The sequence below is a fragment of the Grus americana genome, chromosome 11 (genome assembly GCF_028858705.1).
Source record: "Grus americana isolate bGruAme1 chromosome 11, bGruAme1.mat, whole genome shotgun sequence".
NCBI classification, from domain to species: Eukaryota; Metazoa; Chordata; class Aves; order Gruiformes; family Gruidae; genus Grus; species Grus americana.
Window position 1 is genome coordinate 20,766,078 of NC_072862.1, and position 21,952 is coordinate 20,788,029.

At 41.4% G+C, this 21,952-nt stretch overlaps 1 protein-coding gene across 26 annotated transcripts in view; it reads left to right on the forward strand.

Annotated features, from left to right (window-relative positions):
* Positions 1-21,952, forward strand: part of ATP2B2 (ATPase plasma membrane Ca2+ transporting 2) — a 427,949-nt gene that overhangs the window by 294,779 nt on the left and 111,218 nt on the right. For all 26 annotated transcript variants that reach the window (XM_054838316.1, XM_054838328.1, XM_054838305.1 and 23 more), the window contains one exon: positions 2,565-2,762. In XM_054838316.1, coding sequence (XP_054694291.1) covers positions 2,565-2,762 — 198 coding nt within the window. The remainder of the gene's footprint in view (positions 1-2,564; positions 2,763-21,952) is intronic.

Sequence of the window (21,952 nt, forward strand, 5' to 3'; positions counted from 1 at the left end):
AAACAAAAGAGTACAATGAAATAAAATTTATGTCTAAATTCCAATGTAGGTTACTTAGACTGTAGTCTGGAAGATAATGGTGACCATAAACACTTTAAGCTCAGTCTAGTCCTCAACCTTATGGTGTCTAAATTTCTGTGGCGTCTCAAGGAACAATTTTTGTCTCAGAGAAAAAGCAGCTCTCCGAGTTCCACTATCTCTCTCTTGCTTTGGAGGCTTCTCGGTCTGTACGGGTATTTATTTGTCTGTGCATTATGATCAGTAACACAGGACAGGATACATATACTTTTTATTGCTGCCTGACAGTAAAGTATATAGTGTAATTTTGAAGTCATTAAGTCATCATGTCTAGGTAAATATAATTAGGATTGTTGAAAAATACTGCAGCTCTTTCCTGTATTGTCTCAGCCGTCCCTTTCACGCTGTGGAGTACCCATCATCTGCCTAGCCGCTGGAGCGGGCCCACCGCTGTGCACATATGGTCTGCGTTGGAAAAGAGGCATTTTGCAGACAGCTCTTCCTTCCACTTTCCAATGGGCTTTTGAGTTTTGTCTGCCTTGTGTTGCTCTGCAAGTACCTTCCCCTTTATGCATGAAGTCACCGCTGGAGTAGGTTTTGTTCTGGGGGCCTAGTGCAAATTGTGGGTGTCATTTGTAGTGACATTCCTTCCTCGCTGTGAAGGGCTCTGCGGCCCTCTGAAAGCTCATCAAACTGCGGGTGTCTGGTCTCTGCTGAAGGCTGTCCCTATGTCAGATCCCATCAGTGGTGAGCTGATCTCTCACGTGTGTTGTCCTAGCTTCTGTGATCTGCGTGGCTTCACAAAAGGGCAACTACCCAAACGGCTCACAGCCTGCTCTTCGTGTTTCATGGGGGAAAGGGTTTACGCCGCGTTGCAAGCTGCCTGGGAGCTCCCGGAGGAGCAGAGAGGCTTGGCGTGTTACTGTTTGAGTCGTGGGGAGTAACGCGGGCACACTTCATCATGGCTGGAACCTGTTACAGCGTCACTAAGCGCTAGGTACTGAAAATTAAATGAAGTGAGGTAATAACAACTACAGCATGCCTTTATCTGGGAGAGGAAGATAGTGTTTCTTAGAAGCTGAAGGTGAAATGAAAGTTTGATGAGTTAACCAAGAGCCAGAAGCTACACAACAGCTGTAATTATAAACCTTACGTGAAAGGTGAGTCAACATCTCTGCCTGCTCTGTGGCACGATTGGTATGTTCAGGAAGGCATCGCTTTTGTCTTGGGGAAATGGCGCTTAGGCCTGGTGCTTTCATCCAAGAGGGGACGTACTGGCCCATGCACGCTGCTGGGAACAGTTGCACCAGTCCCGAATGAACGCGACGTAAGGCTGAGTACCGTTAGCACACGAGGATCCGGGTTTGTTTTGCTTGACATATTGAAGGGCTTTCCGTTCCTGAAGTACCCCGTAGGTGTTGATAGCCTTTGGGCAGGCAAGGCCTTACCCTCGACTGCCTGAGGAGAGGAATCCTTCCAGCGTGGGATCCATCGTGCTCTCTTGCAGGCACCTTTGTATCCCTCCGAGGCCAACTCTGAATTTAAATATTTTTGTTGTGTCACGTTAGAGTGAATAAGCATGAATAACTTGACGTTGCTGATCACATTCAAAACCTACAGTTTTGTAAAAGTTCCAACTGATACCAAATATTATTTGGCAGATATATGTAATGATTTGCTTTATTGCAGTTCTTTATGCAGCTGAGAGCGGTATTTGGGCACCGTTATTCTACGCTAACACTTGCAAGTCTGTCTTTTTTTCTTTTTTCCTGAAAAGGTGCTAGACATGCATACATTAATATAATTCAAAAATAGGAGAAAAAGCACCGAAGTGGATTGTTCAGCGCAACTACACATTCTTACACCGTATCCTTAAATTGAAATGTTCTTAAGTTGAAATATCATGCAAAATGCATGCATTTTTATATCGATTTAAGGAACTATATCATTTTCTTTCTACTTTTTTTGCATACATAATCTGTCACTTCCGCTGTCTTTTTTCACTTAACAAAGATTTGATGCAATTCATTCCGGCGATTGTGTGGCAGTACACAGGCAGCAAGAGAGGCTGCTTTGAAGTGGAACAAGACATGCTTTATTGATTTGTACTTTGAGGTCAGAACAAAGATATGTATGCTGCTTCTACTGACATGACCAAAAGCTGCCAATAGCTATTCCAACTTCATCCCAAATACAATTTATTTCTGCTTTATGATCTATTTTCAGAAGCCATTGCTTACATGTATGTGTCTGTCTATGTATATAGGTCTTATTAACATGAACCTAATAATTCAAAGACTTTTTTATGAATAAAACTGGCAGGAATTAGTACTAAATAGAGGCTACAAGGATTCTGTTCAGAACGTAAGGACAAATCATCTTGCAGAAGCAAAATTAAAGTGGAATATCTACCTGTTTGTTAATATGCCATAGATGGTACAGTTTGCAGTTGTTCTTGGAGAAATAATTTATAGGAATGAAGATATAAATGGGTATTTTTTTATTTCACTGCAATTTTAATTTAATTTATTTTATTTTATTTACAGGATTAGCTGGCACTGCTGCAGACCTAGAAAAAAGAAAGCTTATTTTTGGAAAAAATTTTATACCTCCAAAGAAGCCAAAAACATTCTTACAGCTAGTCTGGGAAGCGTTGCAGGATGTGACTCTTATAATCTTGGAAATTGCAGCCATCATATCTTTGGGACTTTCGTTTTATCAGCCACCTGGAGAAGGGAATGAAGGTAAAAACTTTTTGTAGAAGTCATTTGTATAAACTTAAGTAAAATCAGTCCTATATCTGAAATTAATTCCATCCGCACCCTCCAGAAGGTCACTAACAGGAAATTTCCATGTGGTTTGTTCCTCTTACCATTACATCTGGTACTGACATATTTTTTCGTATGCTTGACATTTCTTTATGCAAATAACTGAACCTCGTGACATGTGCTAAATGAGCTACAGAAAAATCATAATATTCTTATAAAACTGGAGTATTTTGGTTTCTGTTTTCACCTTTGAGCTTGTGTTTGGTGTTTGTTTATTCATCTTGGATTGTTCTTTACCACATTATAGAGAAGAAATATCTAATTGCTTATATAAATACCATATCTTACATACATGAAGATGGACAGCTCTTAAGCTACTTGATATATATATATATACACACACCAGCTGAAGACTGTCTCGTTGTAGTATTTTTAGTGGTACAGCTAAGGCTAGGGAGCCTGGCTCAAAAGCGAATATTAGATGCTAGGTCATGTTACTTATAAACTATATGCTGCAGAATCCTTCTGTGATATCAGTAGAAAGTTTTACCACTCTGCCCCCTGCTTTCTTTCCCCCCCCTTTGGAAAGTACTCTTGAATTCACATGCTTAAAATATTTGTTCCTCTGCATAAATGCAAGATTTCCATTTCTGGCAACTGATCCAGATTTTCCCCCCCCCCCCGCTCTCTCATAGACTTATAAAGCTGGATAAAACATGCTGTGTGAAGTGACGTGAATGGCTTGGCAAATGTATGAAGAATGTCTTCTTCTAAATATAGCCTCAGAATGCTTTTTACATTTGCTTCAGTTTCCTTTGGCTACTTTCCTTGCAGACCCTTCCTTCTTCCCTTTCCATTCACAAGCAGAATAAGCACGTAGCTACGCATAGCTCTTGTAGCATATTTATGATTCTTTAATCCTTTATATAAAATCAGGAATCTTGTATTGCTTTCTCACTGAATTTTGAATATATGACTTGATTCAGCAGGTGTCTGATTTAGGCATGAAAAGATAAAGGAGTAATTTTTTAAGAGGGCCTGAAGAAAATGTTATTTTTATTACTTCATCGAGCTGGATATTACTATGAATACCTTGGGGACATTGTAATCCATGAACCAAGCTTTACAAAATTAGGATTTAGTTCTGCAAACTTTTTTCTTAGACATAAATCTGCAGGCTACCCTCTTATTTTTTGAGTTTATTTGGTGGGAAATTAATTTTGAAAGTAGAATTATTACAGGTTTTAGGAAGAGGGGAGTTGTGTCAGTAGACGATGGGGTTTTTTAAATTTTCTTCTTATTATTTTGATACTGCATTTAAAATATTTCTTTTCCCATGGGAAGGTATGACACATTTGAGGTTCTGAGATAGTCTGAAAAGCTCAGCAGCACAGCCTGGGAAAAAGTTTTTGTGTTTTCCCACAGCACAGTGTTTTACAGTGGTCACTGTTTTCTCTATGTTTTAGAATTGTTTTCCTGGAAGGTTCTGCCATGGTTCACACAGGGAGAATAAATCAAGTTAGTGAATATTTTTTAATCCAACTTTTCAGACACATTTTCAAGGTTCTTTACATTTTTTGGAAGTCTTTGAGCAGCTGTTTAAATGTGAGAGATTCTCTTTCATTTTAAAATTTGTATATTCTAAACTGCTGCCAAGGATACCTAGAGTTTTTTAAAGAGTCATAAACACTGAAAAACTGACATATAAAGCTCGATTTTTGCCGTTGGTGAAGCGGGGTGTAGTCATACATGAAGTTGATTTGGTGGTTTTGCATAACCTTCAGCAACCAATTATAAAATGAAATCATATGTAGACTAATGTTGAGGAGAATTCAAATGAACTTTTATTGAAGAAACAAAATACGCTGCTTGGCCTACACTTAAGCCAATTTATTGAACAACTTAGACTATTTCTTGAATTGAACATGACCCTGGATTCAGAGCAAGCATGGGCCTGAGGAGACTGTAGTTGTTTGAAAGAGCAGGAACTGGTGTGCTTGCTGTCGGGTGAAATGTCTGCTCACCTCTCTAACCCTCACATTCGTTGTACGTCGCTATAGTCCATCTGTGCATTGCTGTTGTAACACAGCATATGGAAAAAAAATCTCGTGTAGGATGTAACGTCCTGCCAGCAGCCTGCGTTATGCCTGATCTCCCTTTCCTGAGGCGAGAGGGTGGCCTTGCCTGCGGGGTGCAACAGGGAATTACCCTTCCCTACCTGCCCAGGACTGGGATAAGGGACAAATGCTCCTCTGGGAAGCAGGAAAACCCATATTTTCCTTTTCTGACTCTTCCCAGAATGAAAATTATTCATTGAAATGTACATTTATTTACAAGTTTTATGGTTTTTCTTGAAAAGAATATATTCTGAAAATACCACCCACTGTTAGGAAGGGGAGCTGGCATTTCTTCCTGTCTGCTCTTGCACTCGTCCAACTCCTCCACAGCCTATTTCAAAAGTTTCTCAGACGGTTTCTGGATGAACTTAGGAGCTGTGCTGTCCAGCCCCCTGGCTGACGCCTTTGTGGGGAACAGGGAGAGGCAGTGCCGCTCCCCGCTGCTCAGATCTCCCCCAGATCTCTGCGTGGCAGTGGTGGGGGGGCTGCGGAGCTTGCTCATGGCCGCTGGAGCTTGGGCTGTGGGCTGACTGGCTAATGGTCAGCTTCGCTGAAAGCTTTCGAAAGAATTTCTCTTTCTAGATGATGCATTCTTACCAGTGTGCGTGTATCTGTCCCTAAAAGTTGTTGGCATTTGCTTTTCCTGATTGTTGGCAACGTGAACTCTACAGCTCGTGACATTCAAGTTTGTCTACAGCTCAGCAAAAAGTCCCCTTTGTGCAGCAGGACACTACTTTTTGATGCACACTTGTTTTATAGCATATAACACAGCCTCCTCTTTTAAATTCTATCTTTTTTCTTTTGTTTTTCAAAATGAAATGCATTTTAATTTTGAAAATGAATCAAGACGACTGTTCTCCTTCCCACACTGATTTGCCCAGTCATCACTGCTAATTATGTGAACTCATCAACTCATTGTCATTCACAAGGACCTTCCAGAGTCTCAAAACAATTGGAAACATACCTTCAGTACTGTTGCAATGTAAAAGACTTAAAAAAAAGAATTAAAGAGGGCGAAACATGTATGAGCAGAGAGGTGTGAGACACTGTCGGTAAGTGGGATGGCAAGGGCAGATGGTGAAGAGCAGCTCGTTTCCACGCAGGTCCATGGCGTACGTAGTGACACCGTGCGTTTCTCACCACAGTGCAGTTTGCGCTGCGGATTGGCCTCCTGTAGCACAGGTAATTGTGCTAAAAGTGCCTGTGATCATCTTCTGCCTTTTTGATGGCTTTGAGATCTGTGACTAGGACAGGACAGTGAACAGAGCAGGAGCCTTTGTGTTGGAGACAGAACGACGTGAAAATGGATGCGTCCACAGAAATAACTTTGTCAATGGCAGAAGCGTTAGCATTTGCCAAATGCTTTTTTTTCCCTTTGCTCAAAAAGACCTTGGTCTGTATTCAGGAGCAACTTGAATGAGAAGTCTGGCCAGGGAGTGGTAGCAGAAGCCATAAAAGATGGTAAGCCTTGGGAAATAGCAGAGAGGGGTTTGGAGAGGCTGGACTCCACAGTGAGAGCTGGCTATTTTTTATTTTCTATTACTGTCAAATACACAAAGAGACCTGACTAAGAGATGACAGTGGTACTGTGCAAGGTCATTAGCAGCCACCAAAGGGGGTGGAAAAGCATCTGAAAAAGCCAGCAGAAAGCCAGGCTGTGATTTGATTTAGCCTCTTCAGTCTGTATTGGGAGTGGAGCCGTGCGGACGTTACCCAGTCGTGAGGACTGGTCGTGCTGCGCTGACTCATAGTGTGCAGTAAACCCAGACGTTCGATGTGGCCGGGCTGTGCCAGGCTCCCTGGCGGGGCCTCTTCCCTGAGCCACGTACTTTCCAGCAAAGGGGAGGGAATGTAAGAGTGGAGGGAAAAACGGGATTTCTCGCATGCTGGACATCTTGATATTCAGCATTTAAAAAACCAAAAAAAAACTTTACATGAAAGCTCAAATAAGAAAGGGATAATAGAAGTAAAATTTTACAGAATGTTTAAAACTGGCCAGTTGTTTTCTTTCAGCATTGTTGATTGACACAATGCTGTCTTGCAATATTTCATTTGCTTGTTGCTTAGGACTAACTTGAAAAGTTCTGATCATCTACAAGTGACAGTGGTTTTTTGTAGGGGTAAGGGAGAATAACATCAAAATAAGAGACTTCAAAACAAAATGTCAGGGAAACACCACATCGCATATTTTTTTTTAATCGAGCGTACATATACACTGCCTTTATATCTAAAATATTTATATCTACCTTTCACATATGCCAAACTTTTAGCTACCAATGACCTTATTAATATGAGAAGTTGAAGTTATCTTTATTTCTTAGAATCGATATAACTCTTTTTGGACACTTGAAACCTACTTTAATTTTTGAAGCTGTAACAGAATTAGCATTTAACTGTCTTCTGCAGTTTAAGTGCAAAATATTTTTCTCCTGAGGCTTTTGAAGGAGGACTAAATGATAAAATCCACACATCCAAAAAATATTGGAGTGCATGAATTGCTTCAGGAACCTTGTACAAGGGTACAGTCTAATGTTTGTATGGTAGTGTGGTTTAGGCAGTATTAGGCAGTTCTAGGCTCAAAAGTTCATTTTCTATGCGTATTTCTAGATTGGCTATTATTTCCCATTTTAAGATATAAATGTTGATACGTTGCCAAATTTAAGTCCTTTGACCGTAGCATAATTGCATTTCCAAACGTCTGTGACGCAGTTTGGTGTTATCTTGAGAAGTACTGTTGGAAACAGTTGACATTTCTGCAGTTTTGAAGTATCAGTAGTGACATTTCTCAGCCACTCTTAACTGGAAGAAGCAGTAATCTAATGTTGAGAGTACATGAAGTTTTTGTTCTACAACAAGTCTTCATTTAAGATATGGGTCAATCTTGGAAAACATGATTTCATTTTCTGCTGCAATCATAAAATCTGATGTACAGGAATCACTAGATAATAGTGTAGTTTTCTTTTATTGCTTCTCCAGAAGCCACTTCAGTTCCTGTGTTTTCATCTTCCTTAGCAAGAGTGAAAGTTTCAAGAATTTTGTTCTCAGAAGCTATGCTAGAGTTGTTTTTATGATCTGCTTTGCATTTCCTTTTACCATCTGACAGGCCATTAGGAGCAATTGAGAACTTCTGCATAAATTATTGTCAGCCCTGTGGCAATTACTGCTCTCATTACTGATCCACACAGAATCCTTTTTCCACTCTTTCAAAAAAGTGCAAAACTGCTGCTGCGTTTTAGCAAATGTATTTTGAGAGAAAATTCCTGGTGGAGATGTAGTCTCTACTACAGCAATGATCACATTGGGGTGCGACTTAGGCAAGTTAAAAATACTTTGTTCTTGCATTGGGTTTGTGTGGCAAGGTTTTGGTAGCAGGGGATTTACGGGGCTGGTTTCAGTGAGAAGCTGCCAGAAGCTTCCCCCATGTCCAACAGAGCCAATGCCAGTGGCTCCGAGATGGACCCATCACTGGCTGAGGTTGAGCCCATCAGCAATGGTGGTAGTGTCTCTGGGATAACGTATTTAAGAAGGGGGAAAAAAACAAAAGAAAACTGTGCAAATGCAGCTGAAGGGAGGAGTGAGAACATGTGAGAGGAACAACTCTGCAGGCACCAAGGGCAGTGAGGGAAGGGGAGGAGGAGGTGCTCCAGGCACAGGAGCAGAGATTCCCCTGCAGCCCGTGGAGAAGACCATGGTGAGGCAGGCTGCCCCCCTGCAGCCCATGGAGGATGATGGTGGAGCAGATATCGTTTGTGAAGAACTGCAGCCCGTGGGAAGGACTCACGTTGGAGAAGTTGGTGGAGGACTGTCTCCCATGGGAGGGACCCCACAATGGAGCAGGGGAAGAGTGTGAGGAGTTCTCCCTCTGAGGAGGAGGGAGCGGCAGAGACACCGTGTGATGAACTGACCACAACCCCCATTCCCTGTGCTGCTGCGGGAGGTGGAAGGAGAGAATTTGGGAGTGAAGTTAAGACCGGGAAGAAGGGAGAGGTGGGGGAAAAGGTGTTTTAAGATTTGGTTTTATTTCTCATTACTCTGTTTTGTTTGGTAACAAATTAAGTTAATTTCCCCCCAAGCCAAGTCTGTTTTGCCCATGATGGTAACTGGGGAATGATCTCTCCCTGCCCTTACCTCGACCCACGAGCCTCTCATTATATTTTCTCCCCCCTGTCCAGCTGAGGAGGGGAGTGAGAGAGCAGCTCTGGGGGCACCTGGCCTCCAGCCTGGGTCAACCCACCACAGCTCCTCAGAACAAAATCCTGCTGGGTCCTGGGTTAATAGATTACGGACTCTTCCCTGAACAAACAGAATAGTGAGCCTATGATATGCAAGGAGCATTTAATGAATATATGGGATTCCAGCATCATTTTTTTTGTTATGTAAATTAGAGTTAGTCCAGGACTAAATTTGAAATACTTGTCTTTGTATATCAGTGTATGGTGAAATCATTTTTGTATACAGTTTGTAAAGAAATATCAACTATCCTGTTTTTAAAGACAGTATATGAATAGAAAGAGCTGCTTCCTGAGATCAGGTACCTGGGCTGTGGTCTCAAACCATGATGTTGTTTGAGGAAATGAAACATCCTTTGGGAAGGAGAGCTCAGACTCAGCCAGAAACCCACCAAGGGGGTGAGAAATGGCAGTGCTTCTCTGAGTCGCCCCCAGATCTCTGTCTCATTTTGGGTGTAGAGCTGCAGGAATCTCCCACCTGTGGGGTTTTGGTTTTTTGGTGGGTTTTTTGCTTGGGGTTTGTTTGTTTGTTTTACTTTCTCCTTAGAACTCTGCTGAAACAGTCAGTTCTTCTTGCAGGAATGACTTCATTGCAATTTGCATTTCTTCTGTCCCTTTCTGAAGCCATCTTCATAGCGTCTGCCTTGCAATTCAGAGCAAATTGGCAGCATTGCCCAGGTTTGGGGCGTCCCTCATCTATATCCTTGTTGAACTGGTTAAAAATTTTTGGTCTTCTGCTAACACCTTCACTAGGAATTTCTGAGCCTTCTTGAATGCTCTGCCTTGTTACTATCTTCAGGCCTTGTATCACACGTGGCTTCTGTTGCCCCGTTGCAAAACCCACTAATGTCAGCACCTGACAACCGTTTACTGTTCACATGAATGTAACAAACCTTTTAACTTTTCTTCCTTGAATTCTGTTGCCTTATGTGCATTACAAAGGGGGAAAAAAGTAGCCTGAGGTGAGATGTTTTAACATCCCAGTGTTTAATGTGAGGCCGCAGGCATGATGTCTGTTTTCAAATGTACAGTTCAGGGCAGCTAAGGGGGAAAAAAAGGAAAAGTCTTTTTGGTTGAGGTACCTTCTGTTAAAATTCCCAAGGCAAAACTCTGTATTGAAAACAAAGTTAAATGGTCGGTTACATTGCTTAATACTGCTCAGCGGAGGGTTGGCTGGGTTAGCCTTCCCCTTACTCATGCAACAAGTTAATGAACAGGAAAAAATACAGAAACAAGGCACAGTGCCCTGAAATTTGGGGCTCCCAAGCCACTTGCATGAAGCTGTTGGTGGCGTTGATACGCTGCTGCTGCTCAGGGCTGTGGCGGGGGTGCCTGCTCACCTCTCATGACTTAGGTTCCTTACAAGAGACTGTTATTTCCTGGTGTCCACCACTCAGTTGTTTCCTTCTCGTGCCTATAATGTGCCGCATTGCTCGGTCAATGGGGACTTAAGTTGGAGATTTAAATCAGAAAGGGTATCCGTATAGTTGGAGAGAAGATACAGCTGATCCACAGCTCCCGCGAGGATGGTTGCTTATCTTGTTTCTGTGCTAAGCCCCCCTGTTGAGGTGGCACTCTCTTGTACTCATGGTACAACTGTTTGTTCTGTGCATGTCTAGCCAATCCTATCCTCCTTACGTGTGAACCTGAACAAGTACACGTGTACGGATTGAATGGGCAGCAGGTCACGGTCAGACATGGCAGTGCAAGAGCCAAGGTGCTCACCAGTGCTGGATTCGCCAGATAGCTGTAAAGGTCTTCTACTACAGAAGCAAAGGCAGACATGTGATGTTTAGATAAAAACCTCTGTAGGAATCAGTCTGAGGGGGGGAAAAAACCCAACCCCAAACTTACCCCTGCCTTGTCCAGATCTGTTGCTTGGGGTCTGAAATGCTGTGCTGTTCTCATCTTCCCTCTGGTTACTGCCTATGAAGATAGGACTCAAAATACGTCTCTTGACGTCTCATCACGTTGAGCAAGTCTGTAGAAATAAGTCACAATGGGAAAGATTTGCCCAGCCATTAGTGCAGGTATCTGTGGAAGGAAGGGAAAAAAAGTAAAAATGTCATTCTTGTATATAAAAAAGAATATATATGTGTAGATATATAAAAGAATATAAAGCAACTGGCAACAAACTTGCCTTTTCTAGTCAGGACTGAAAATGCTGAATTTAATACCAACTAGTGTGAGTTTCTGTCCAGTTTGTAGTCTGTACTGGTGTAAATTTTTTAAAAAATATTTATGTCTATTTGGGTCAGTCCACTCCTCCTCCTCACGAGTTCTCTACCCTTGATGCAAATTCTGCTGGAGCAGGACAGCTGCAATAGGTGGGTTGCTGGGTTTCGGCTAGACTCGAGTACAGTGCCGGGTTATAAAGATACGTTGTCTGTCCCAGTCTCTCAGCACTTATAGGTGGAATCTCTTGGACTAAAAAATATTGTAATAACATGTAATTAAGACATTGTTCCTTCAAAACATTTCAAAATTTTGTTGTTACGGGGAGTATCTTTTTGTGGTTCCAGTTCTTAGCTTTCCTTAGATCACCTTCTGGGTTTATTGCTTTTCACGTGACATCTGGGCTGCTGAAGGGGATTGCACCCTAATAACGTACAGCAGACATTCAAGCATTCCCCTGCATCCAGGGGAAAATAAGAAATACCACCTTTCTAATATAGCTCTAAGGTCATGCTAACAATTTCATTAATTGTTCTGTATTTCCATGTCTAAACAGCTGAAGTTTCTCATCCAGCTTTTAACCTTTTCCATAAATTGTTTTTGGTTGTGTTTTTTTTCTTTTACCCAAGAGCATTTCCTACCCACCGTTGCCTGTATTTCCAAATCAGCCAAATTCCTATGCCAGTTTATTATTATTCATGTGCGGGGTTCGTCTTCTGCTCTTGTATGAATTTCCCTGCATATAGAGAACTAGCAATCTCAGCCTGCCGTGCCGAACCAGCAGATACCAGTCACCATCGCAGTCTAGCAAGAGGCGTGTTCAGAATAAGAGACAATGGAGAAGGGGGGGGAACAAACCAACCAAACCCAACCTTGGCACCATCACCAGAAACAATGGCTCACGGCTGTATCGCCCTGGGGACAACTCTCTGAGGTTAAGTTCTTCAATTTATCGGTGTGCAAGAGGTGTGTGTTCCCTTTCTGTTTGGAAGGAAAGCAGCGCAGCGCTTTCCAGCTTCCCTTTGAGGACGAATGCTGGGGCAGCCTCTGGAATTCAGGCAAGGTGGCACAGGAAGGAGAAAGACCCTTTCTGTGTTGCCATGCATGGCGTCCCGCTTGACCTTAGATTCGGTAAAACTCTTCTCTCTTTCCCGGTTTTTTATGTATGATTTTCTTCCCTTCTGTTTCTTTACCAATAGTTGTGTCACAACTACATTCATTGTAGTGTTTTCAGCTAGCTGATGTCTGGGGTCTCTCACTGGTTCAGTATTCAATTCTTTGCAATTTTCTTCCTACTCTCACAGAAACATTTTTCTTTTCGAGAATTATTGCCCAGATCATAAACTTCTTATATTCTCTTTCAAGAAGTAATGTCTTTATAGATTGATCTGTTTTTCTCTGGGGATTCTAGAAATCTTACCTTTTTCTGATGAAACCAGCTTATTCTTAAATTGTATAAATATACAAAATGCCTGCTGGGGAAACCTTGAAATAGATTCTTGTGTACGCAAACACATAGTGGCGCAGGAGAAACACACAGGTGTCATTTGGGCAGGAAGCGAACGTGGGATATAAATGAATAGCAGGATTAGCTCTGCAGGACCGCTGCCTTCTCATCTGCTGTTGGAAATGGTACGCGGTTGAGTACAAGCAGTTCCTGCCAAATGGAAACATATTGGGTTTAGCTGTATTAATATTGATCATTTGTATTACCTGAACGCTAGGAGTGAGCGCGAGCAAAGCTACGCATGGCTCAAGATTTCATTTAAACAAGAAATACTCGTGTTCCCCCTTTGTTTAAATGACCCTAGGGGATAAGCAGTTATTTCAAAAAAGTTAAAGTAAAAGCACTAATTACTGAGGAACTTTAACCAAATTTAATTAAAAGTAACCTCAGATAAATAACATGGAAATCTTGAGCCATCCTCTGAGGAATTCAGCTCATTTAGTTCCTAGTGAGACGCAATGAGTATAATTGAATATAAACTAACTGTTTGAATGCAGCATTTATCAATTTTTTTTTTTACCTTGCTTTACCCATACAGTCTATGTCTGGGATTTCATCATACAATTTCCTTAGCATTTTAATTCAGTAGGGCTACTCACATGGCTAATGAAGCACATTAATTTTTTAAGTCCTTTGCCAGACTTTTACATAGTGAGAGTCTTGCAGAGCCAATTGAAGATCCTAGGACACAAAGATTTCCACAGGAAAGTGTTGCACATGTCTTCCTTCCTCTAAAAATCTGTCTCCCTGGGTTTCATTAATATGCACTTAATATATTTGATTAATGAGTGAAAGAATCACAAATGTCAGAAATGAGTCAGCTGAACAAAGTTAATTCTCTATTCTTTGTGGCAGTTTTAGATCTTAATCTTTTTTTAAAAAGCATTTTACATGTGATAACATAGATTGCATTAAAAATACATAAATGTAGGCAGCATAAAAATCTAGTTTATAAGGCCAGCATAAATGTTATTTTACAAATCTTCTAAAATCAGAGCAGTACATGGCAATAAGCAACTGTAAGCCTTTTGCCAGCCCTCCCAGTTATGAAGCCAACGTTAAGATAAAAAAATATTCCACAACCTAAGTATGTGCACTTTATATTTAAAAAAAAGTCATGAAGTTTTATTTTTGGTACGTTGAAAATCCATTATACCTTTAAGTCCTTTCCATAATGCAAAATGTATTGTAGAAAATGTGCAGCCTTTTAAAATAAAATTAGCTAAGTTTCATTCATTTGAATACTTCGCAGTGATTTGAATCCTAACTTGCATCCTGCCTCAGGAACTATGTCAGTAAAAAGGCAAACCAACCCAGCATCCCTGAACGAGTACCTAAAATATTTTGAGTTTTGTTGCAGATGCTGAAAACAATAATTAGCAAGCATCTTCAAATCTCCCGCATGTCTCAAAAGGTCAAGGGAACAGCTGAACTGTCTTGTAATCCTCACTGCCAGTGTCAACTCATCACCTGTGGCACGGCAGGGAAAGCTGGCTGCCGTTTCCGAGGTCTTTGTCTGTACTATTTCCAGGCTGTGAGCACGGCTTTTAGTTTTGCAGGACTGTCAACCATTTGCCAGTGCAACCGAATCTTATGCCAAACCAGGTACTGCTGCAGTGGGTTTTAGTTCTAACTGAATTTCATTTTAGCCCTTAATTAGAACAGATTTGGAATTCCACACACGCCCATTTTTCTCAGAGCGCTTTCAAATGACTTTGTTTTGACACTAAAACCCTAAAGTGCGTATGTTATTCTGCAGGTCTGTATAGAGCGTGTTACATAACGTTCCTCAGGCACTGAGGAATACTAAATTAATGGAAAACCGGGTCGTATATAAGAGGGTATAAGGGCAACGCAGCATTAAAAGCTGATATGCCCTAATAGGAATCCCTCATCGTCTTTGCTGCTAAATAAATAACGCTGATCCAGCTGTCACTGCGCTAGGGGTTTTCACTGGGCTGTCCAAGGAGGAAAATGCACAAGAGAACCTGAGACAATAGAAGTGCAGGTATTAGAAAATAATATTTTCATATAAAATAGATTAATCTCAAAGTATAGATTAATTTCAGAGTTACCAAAACACAACTTTTGAGGAGTGTTGTTGCAGACGTTCAATTACTGCTATCGTTCTTCATAAAAATTAAACCACGAGATTCTCAAAGGATTTTTTTAAAGCAGTCTGAACCGTCTGTCTGTACAGGGGATGAAGCAGTTGGCATCCTGGAGAACAGGAGAAACAAAGTATTTGGCCTCTTAAAAACAACTTGTTCTGGCAGAAGCCCACCATTTAACCTCCTTCCTCCCAAAGCCAGGATGAGGTGAAGAAGCGTGTGGTTTCTGGTGACATTACCCCAATTTGGTTTGTTAAATAAATTGGTTCCTTGAAGAATTTGCTTAAGAAAGTATCTTACTCTTTAATTCCCGCCCTAAATTGTACTTCAGTGCAAGGTCTAAATATCCAGGAGCAGAGAACAGAACAGGTTGGAGTGTCCAGCTATTACACGAGTGTCCAAAGTCATGCATGCAAATTATCTCGCTGTCTTCCAATACTCGTATAAGGCTCTTTTCCTGAGGAGAAGATTGTGCACATTTGAGTTGCCATTACCTGGATACACTAATTAATTTCTGAAATATTTTTGCTCGTACGTTGTTTTCTAGATTCAAAAGATGGGACAAATTTAGGGTTAGGGCTCCAAACCAGATGAATTGGCGAGAGTCCTGGGTGGGATGGGGTCATGGAGAGCGTGATGCAGGGGTGGTTTGGTGGCTTGTTTCTAGAGCCAGATGGAGCCTGGCTGCTGGGGTTCAGCTGCAGCTGACAAAACCATCAGGACGTAAACGGCACCTGCAGAGGCTCTCTGGGGCTTCATACCCCGGTGCTCAAGATGTCCCTGCCGGGGAGAGCGCAAAAGCTCAGTCAGTCCCGCGCCTCTCTGCCGGGTTGTGCTAGGAGGGTACTAACCCTGGCTGCGCTGGCGTATTTGTGCAGATTCGTGCTGGCTGGTTCTGTCGATCTGGGAGATGGCCTCGGAGATGGCATTATTTTGGCTGGCTCTGTGGTTCTGTACGGAGGTGCCTGCAGACGGGGACCCCTGGGGAGGGGGTGCAGGGAGTCACCCGAGCGTCATCTCCTACACCCAGCGAGAGCGAGGCGGACTGTGACTGCAGCAGAGAGAACAAGCCTTGCCGGCCTTGCTTTCATCCTGTGCAGAGCAGCAAAGGTGCATTTACCTTAAGCTCCCCGCGCTCCCCGTATCAGGAGTGCAGCGCTGAGCGCTGGGTATAGAAACGGGCGCTCCGCGCTCTGCCCCTCCCTGGCCTGGTTAATCCGCAGCCTGACGACAGCAGCCAGAGGCAAGCGAGGAGAGGTGGGATATGAGAAAATCTACTTGACGTCGTTTAGTCTGTCCCCAAACTCAAAAGCACTATCAACAATACTTAAGCCGCTCTTGACAGAAATTTAGCATACTTATTTTTAAAAGGTTCCAGTGATGGAAATTCTGCGTCTTTCCTAGATAATTTGTCTAGTTGTCCATGCAGTGAGACAGTTATTCCTAGTGTATAACCTAAACGTCTCTCATAAGAATTTAAACACTCTGCTGCCTTGTTATATTGATACGTGGATGCAAAGACCAATTTGTCATATTATATTTCCAGCCATATTTTTTCTACTTGAAGACAACTTGTTTATAAATACCAAGGTATAGCTATTTATGGGAACTTGCCCAGCTTTTTCAATAGGAATTTGAAATTTGAACATGTCAATAATACAGAGGAATACAAGTATTGCACTGAATTTGACAAAAGGAGCCAAAATATTCTCTTAAAATTATTAGCCTGGTGTTTAAAAATAATCAAAATTCCCCCAAACCAATGAAAACCCAGAAGCTCTGAAAACATCTTTACTGTTAAAACTTAACATTAATAGCTTATAAAACAATATGAAATACAGGAATACTGAGTGGTTTCTTATTTGATTGTGAATTTAAAAAATCACTTTTAATACCTTTAAAATCTCAAATATTTTTCAAATTTGCAAAATCACCTGTTTACTGTGTGGCATTTTTTAATTCAAAGTATTTTTGGATCAGGTTATAGGATAGTTTCACAGTTTCAAAGGAGGGTGCTGTTTGCCAACTAGTCTGCATGAGTTCAGACGATGTGAGAGCCCCAAGTCTGCATGCGCTTCTGGTTCACGGCTGCTGGTGGCTTTGAGTGAGAATGGAAAATTACTATATGAAAAAAAATAAATGTTTAAGCACAGATGACTGAAACAAAACAGGTATTTTGTTCAAAACCTTTTTGAACACCAAAACTCTGATGACAAGGCAGATGTGTAGCATTTCGCTGCCTTTTTTTTTTTTTTCTTTTCCAGGAGAAACCAGTAACAATAACACACACCTTTGAGACAAAAAATCTAAAACTCAGCATGAAGGGTTTGCACACTATGGGTAACCAGGCATTGAACTGGGACCTTGGGAAAAGAATCTGAAATCTCTCAACTTCAAATCTTCATAGATGCACTTGAGGGTTTTTTTCTAGAGCTTAATCAGAGAATAGAACAAGCCCCCACCCTGCTGAACACCCCCTCAGGAGCAAAGCACAGGCAAGTGAGGGCTTGGTACTACAGCCCGCATCTGATGCAGTAGAGTTAGTACTAGGTGTAATGGCACTGACTTATACTACTTTTTAAAGATGTGTGTCTGTGTGTGCATATACATATGTGTGTTTTACATTAAAATATGTATATATATATCTAAAACGTCTATATACATATATATCTCCTACCAGAAAAGTAACAATTTAAACAGTTGATTCCAGTTTCTTTCTGTTACTGCATAAGGAGTTCTGCCTTTTCTCTCTAGGATGTGCTGCTCATCTTGTTTCAGTTCAGCATGCATAAACTTTTAGAATCAAAAAACTAGATGAGGTGCAACCAGAATTAATATGCAGAATATATAGAATGTACGTTCTAAATGGAGGTTATCCTAATTACGTGTAGCTTTAGCTTGCTTTGGGTGTATCTACATTCAGATTTTAGTTGGGATCCAGAGTATACTTCAGAAATGACGCCTCCTGTTTGTCCCCCGTTAATAGGCTTTGGTTCACGTTGCAGGGTGCTTTCAGGGAGTGCACAAACTGGATACGCATTCAGATGGGATTTCATCCTGTCCTTTTGGGATGGAACGAAACTGAAAAATATGGCCCAGAAGGATGTTTCCTTAGCACATAGATTTGTGCTGTAAAACTACTTTTATAGGGCCACGCTATTTGCTAGCGTTGATGGAACTTTTTAATGCCTTCTGGTGCAAGACATTATGATGCAATGTTTAATCTTTTACTGACGTGATTTTTCACCTCTTAAAGCTTTATAGCGCAAAGTAATGAAGATGAGAAATTTAATGAAAGTAATAAACACTGCAGTTTATGAGCTGATTCTGTGGCTGAGGTCTATAAATCTTCCTTATCTTTTTCAACCTGGTTCTCTTGTTCTCATGAATATGACTGATGAGTGAGGGACTAACAGCATCAAAAGACGATGAGGCGTTTCAAGGCTGGCTGTAAAGCACATCACCGTAGCCTAAGCTCCGAAGAGCACTGGTTTAATTTTCTGGTTTTGCAGTATCCTAGTTGTGTTAGGTTGCTTTAGCTACTCAGCTGCAAATTTCCTTTATCAGTGGCTTTCAAGCTGTGGTCTGTGGACCTCTGAGAATCCATGAATTACTTTAAAGGGCTCTATTAAAATCAGTAACCTATTCTTAGTAAGCTCTCTCTGCAGGGCTTGTGGGTTGGAAGAAGTTGACAATTACTCTTCAAATGGTCTAGATGTATGCAGTAATCAGTCAGCAATCGTAACTTCATGCTGTGCTCCAGTTGGATTTTTTTTTTTTTTTAGAAGCTCCAGTGAAATGTCTGTCAAGGTCTCCAGGCAAAGTCAACTTTTTCAATATTGTCTTGCAAATTTTTGGTAGTATTTCGGTTAAATACAGCCTCTCTCTGAAATCATCTTGGTCAGAACATCTTGTTTTAAAGCACACAAAAGAAAAAGAAATAAGGGAATATTTTTGGAAACAAGCACATTTTGGTTATATTAGAACACAATCAAAGAGTGATGGAATGGTACAAGTATCCGTTACTCAGGCAGATGCTACCCTAAAAACCTTCTTCAATGATTTGCTCTTCTGATCATTCTGCTTCAGACAGGAGAATGCGCTTTGTTTGTAAGGGTGTAGGTGATGAAGCATAAGACAGACAGCTCTCAATCTGATTATGTATTTATGAAATATTTGTTGCTCTGTGTTAATGCGAAATGTTTTACTTAGGTCTATTTAAAGTCAAGTGCCTTGATGATAGCCAGTTTGCTCTTAAGCACTTATTAATTTTCATGGGCTTCTGTGTTTCCTGGTGCTTTCAGTGATGTGCACCGGGAGCGGTGGCTGAGGAAGCGTTCAAATCCTCCTCTCCATCCAGCTGTATTTAGGAAGTACTGGAAATCGTCAGGGATTGCTGCATGAGAAATGGGAGCAGTCTTCCTGTTTTTAGAAACTAGCTGCAGCTTTAGCTTTCGACATGTTTGTACAGAGTGGCTCGATATCTGCAGCTCCAAATGTGCCATATTTTCTTGAGATTATTATTTTTTTTTCTTCATCTGTGTGTTCAGGACCTAAACGGGCCATTCATGTTTAATCAGGGTCTCCTAAGACAACTTCACCCCAGTAGCTGCAGCGTTCCCTGTGCAGGTTTGGAATAGCAAGGTTAGAATTCTAAATCAAACTTAAACTTATCCACATGAATAAATGTCAACATATAGACAACCACTTCACCGCTAATAGCAAGCTAACAGAAATTCTAATTTCTTCCTATCGGTTTTATTTGTAATGTTTTGTTTGCATTGGCATAATAGCCTGTTCCACGTGTGGAATAGGAATTTCATGATCATGAAAAAAGGCATTCCTTTCCCTCCTTATTTTACTCTGAATCAGCCGGTGCCATTTATATTAGTGCTTACAGAAGGCCTACTTCTGGATTATTCAAGGTTGCATTTTCTTTAGTAGCTAGCGTCTTTTCTGAAGCTTCCCTATAACAAACTTCTTGATTCTTCTTCCTACTTCTCTGGCTGGGTATGCAGTCTGTCTGTCTGTCTGGGTCTCTCTCTTTCCCCTATTTCCTTTGAACCCAGCACCTTTTGAATGAGATGGAACAAGCGAGGTTCCGCTCATCCAGTTGTGGTTTGGGGTTTTTGTGGCAATTGGTATTTTTATTGCAACGCAGAAATCTGGCAATACCATACATTTGGTGTCTCTGTAAGAAGCAACAAGAAAGAAAACGTAGGTTTATACACCGATTCTCAGAGTCAGCAAGGAAAGCCCAATTTAGGTTTCACTCTCTGCCCAAGAACAGATAACTCTAAAGGAAGTATGGAAATGATACTATATGCATCATGGGCTCAGAAAAAAACAGATTTATCACTTCTAAAATACAGATGGGATGAAGTGGCATATCAGTTTTCGGGAGCCAAGCGTTTATCCAAAGAATGGTTTCACTCTGGTTTTGCTCGACTGTATGAAAACTCTCCGTTCTGTGCTGTTCACCAGCACCGGGTGTGCTTAGGGAGCCAAGTCGTTACTGGATGTCAGCAATACTGAAGAATGACCTAAGTTTAAGACTTGAGCTGGCTTCAGTGACAACACATTAAGAACTTGTAAAGCGCAAAATGTGCACGTTGTGTCACGTGGGACCTGCAAATTAAATAATTGTTTCATAATGTAAAGTGACCTACATCTGGTTTCTACAAATCTGTGTTGGACTGCAAAAAATTAAGTCCCATAGCTACCTTCCCTTCATTAGAGATTCATTCATCGACAAAACTGGATTGCTTTTAGATATCGCTCATTAGAAAGATTTCCAGGTTGCCAAGCACGACTTAGCTCTCAACTGGGGACGTGAGGTAATGAGATTTAGAACTTTGGGATGAAATAGAAAATTTCTCACATGTCTTCCAGGAAGAGATTCTCCAGAAGCATCAGTTCTGTAAGTAAGACTCAGCTAAGACACGATCTTGCAGCACTGTTGAGTAACTGCACTTGAACTCTTGGTTAATAAACACAGAGGACAACTTTCAAGCTCCGATTCTTCCACTTGAAAACTGTATTTTACCTTCTGGATAGGTGGCTGTACTTACCAGACGTTTTTAGCTCTGAGCAATGTACAGTAAAACTATAGCACTCAGGCGTCAAGGTTTTCCCTTGCAATCCCTAAGAACAGGACTCGTGATTAAAATTCCCGTGTTGGCCTTTCTCTGCTTTCTCTGAGTGGCAACATAAGGAAACAAAACTGAATATAAATACTCTGGAATGTTCCCTTCCGTTGCCTTTGGTGGAGTTAGGACCCCATCCTTCTGACTGATCTTCACCAAACGCATTCCTCTGGAGGTGCCAGTCGGAAGAATCTTGCTCGACATATTGCATCTCTTGAAGTCGAGCGAGTATTTTAATTAACATTTCTCTGCTCACAAATGTTTGTGATCAGGCTGAGGAATATGTGAATATATATGCTTTCAGGGCTTACTGATTTGTTGCCTTGCATGAATATGTCAAAACGATGTAAATATTTAATATTGAACTCTCAAGTTGACAGTTATATAACTAACCTACAGGGACAGTATATTTTTTTTCTTCTTTTTTCTCCCCCCTCCCATCCCCCAGTCCTTATATAACTGACTGACATATCACTAAGCAAGGAATTCTAATATTGTTTTCAAATAAGTATCCAACAATCACTTTTAGTGAATATACAAGCACCCTAAACCTGAAATGCGTGTAGTAGAAATACCTCATGTTAGTAAATCCCTTCTGCGTAGCTGCTCGCAGAAATGGATGTGTTTCTGGAGAACACACTTTGACTGCGTACCAGTAACGAGAAAATGGTTTTCGTGGCTGAAGAAGTCCTTGGGGAGTACGAGAGAAAGACAGAAAGCTTCCTTGTTGAAGTTGCGGTAGTTTCTGTTGGCTCTGGCTCTGCCAGGCTGTGGCCTCGCTGCCTCGCGCGGGGCCCGTGCGGGAAGGGATTCGACATCTGGTGACGCATCATCGCGCACAGGGTTTGGGGAAGGGACGCTGGTGCTTCAGTAACTGGCAA